At 36.3% G+C, this 2188-nt stretch overlaps 1 protein-coding gene across 1 annotated transcript; it reads left to right on the forward strand.

The window, feature by feature from the left end:
- Positions 1-327: 327 nt before the first annotated feature.
- Positions 328-1958, forward strand: LOC122849111. Its single transcript, XM_044147705.1, has one exon. It carries the CDS (start codon positions 859-861, stop codon positions 1948-1950), a length of 1092 nt encoding a protein of 363 aa, XP_044003640.1. The 5' UTR covers positions 328-858; the 3' UTR covers positions 1951-1958.
- Positions 1959-2188: the final 230 nt, after the last annotated feature.

Here is a 2188-nt window from a genome sequence, read left to right on the forward strand (position 1 = left end):
CTTTGTGGAGCTCAAGTATTGACTCAACTATATAAAGAAGCTTCAAGCTCTTTCAATTTTGTACCGTCAAAAATAATTTTTTGGTGTGACTCTACTGTTGTTTTACACTGGTTGAAAACTCCGCCTAACCTATTAAATGTTTACGTTGCCAATCGAGTAGCTAATATTCAAGAATTGTCTGAAAAAGCTTGTTGGCGTCACGTAAAATCTGAGGACAATCCAGCTGACGCTCTATCACGAGGTCAGTTGCCTCAAGCATTAGTTGACAACCAACAATGGAGTTTTGGTCCTTCTTGGCTTCAAGAAGCTGAAGCCCAGTGGCCTGAGCCCATTGAAATTCTCGATAAAACTAATTTAGAATACAAGAAAAATGTTTGCTTAATTATTTCTGAGCAACATTTTTCCATAATCAATACCTTAATAAAAAATTGCTCGACTTATCAAAAATTATTAAGAACATATGCGTATGTACGAAGGTTTATCCTCGCCTTAAAAATACGCTGTTCTAAGACAGATGACAAATCATCTGAAATACTTCAAAATAAATTTTTATCAAGTCAAGAGATTGCTCAAGCTGAGCATGAGCTTTTAATTTGGATTCAAGGTGTATATTTTGAGACGGGAATTAAAATTTTTAGCTCGCAAATTCAAAGTAAAAATACACGATTTAATAATCTATGTCCATTTCTCGACGAGAAAGGCCTACTACGCGTAGGTGGGCGTTTAAAACGAGCTAAAATTTCCTATAATCAAAAACATCCTATTTTATTACCGTCTAAAAATTATTTCACTGACTTAATTATAAAAGACATTCATTTTAGACAATTACACTCAGGTATACAAACTACCTTAAATGCCATGCGTCAACGTTTTTGGGTACTTGATGTAAGAAATCAAGTACGCCAAGTCATACGTAAGTGCATGACTTGTTTCCGCTTTATAGCTGAAGCAGAAAAATTCAAAATGGCTGACCTGCCAGAAGATCGAGTCAATGCCCGAAATGTATTTAAAAATGTCGGTATTGACTATTGCGGTCCATTTTTCATAAAAGAGAAAAAATTCCGTAATACAACTAAAATAAAAATATATGTATGTGTCTTTGTGTGTATGTCCGTAAAGGCAGTACACTTAGAAGTAGTTAGTGACCTAACAACTGAAGGTTTTTTAGGAGCGTTGCGGCGATTCATTGCAAGACGCGGTACCCCTGTTAAAATCTATTCAGATAACGGTACCAATTTTGTCGGTGCGAAAAATCAATTAAAAGAATTATATAATTTACTAAATTCTGATGAGCATAAACATCTGGTGCATAACTTTACAGCGTCACATATACCACGAATATCATGGAATTTTATTCCACCATTATCACCTCATCAAGGGGGACTGTGGGAATCCACAGTAAAATTATTTAAACATCATCTCAAACGGGTAGTAGGTGAATCACTTTTCACATATGAAGTATTCACCACCTTCACCACTGAGGTTGGAGGTATTTTAAATTCAAGACCTCTTACACAGATGTCCTCTGATCCAAATGACCTTAATGTCCTTACACCTGCACATATTCTAATCGGCGAACCTATTCGAAACTTGCCGGAACAAGATTACACTGATACACCCACTAATAGATTATCATTTTGGGAACATATTACCAAGATGAAACAACATTTCTGGGCTCGTTGGCATATTGAATATTTACACGAGTTACAGAAACGTCATAAATGGGCTAAGGACACCGCTAACATTAAGGTTGGCGAAATAGTCCTCCTGGTGGAGAAAAATGCTCCGTGTACTAGTTGGCCACTTGGACGAGTGATCGAGGTATATCCAGGAGCTGACCAAGTAGTCAGAACCGCAGTCGTGAAGACGGCCAATGGGACCTACACCAGATCAGTCACATTGCTGTGCCCGCTGCCATTCAATGACGTCACACCAGTTCCGAACCAATAATTATCAATATTTGTGTTTTTTTATTATGTAATCTGTTACAGGAGGAATTGGAACCAGTACATATTAATTTAAAATAAAAAAAAAAAAAAAAATATATATATATATATTGTATCACACCACGTATCCAAATATACCACGATAATTTCACAAGGGTTGTAAGGCCTTATGTTTGATACAGGGCTATCAAAGGATGTGGAGGATAGGTTGTAACTTGAAATAATAGGAATAACACTTTAAA

The sequence above is a fragment of the Aphidius gifuensis genome, linkage group LG2 (assembly GCF_014905175.1).
Source record: "Aphidius gifuensis isolate YNYX2018 linkage group LG2, ASM1490517v1, whole genome shotgun sequence".
Lineage (NCBI taxonomy): Eukaryota > Metazoa > Arthropoda > Insecta > Hymenoptera > Braconidae > Aphidius > Aphidius gifuensis.

What these genes read in the sequence shown, in the direction of transcription:
- LOC122849111 (XM_044147705.1), top strand. Translation starts at nt 859, where the DNA reads ATGCGTCAACGTTTTTGGGTACTTGATGTAAGAAATCAAGTACGCCAA.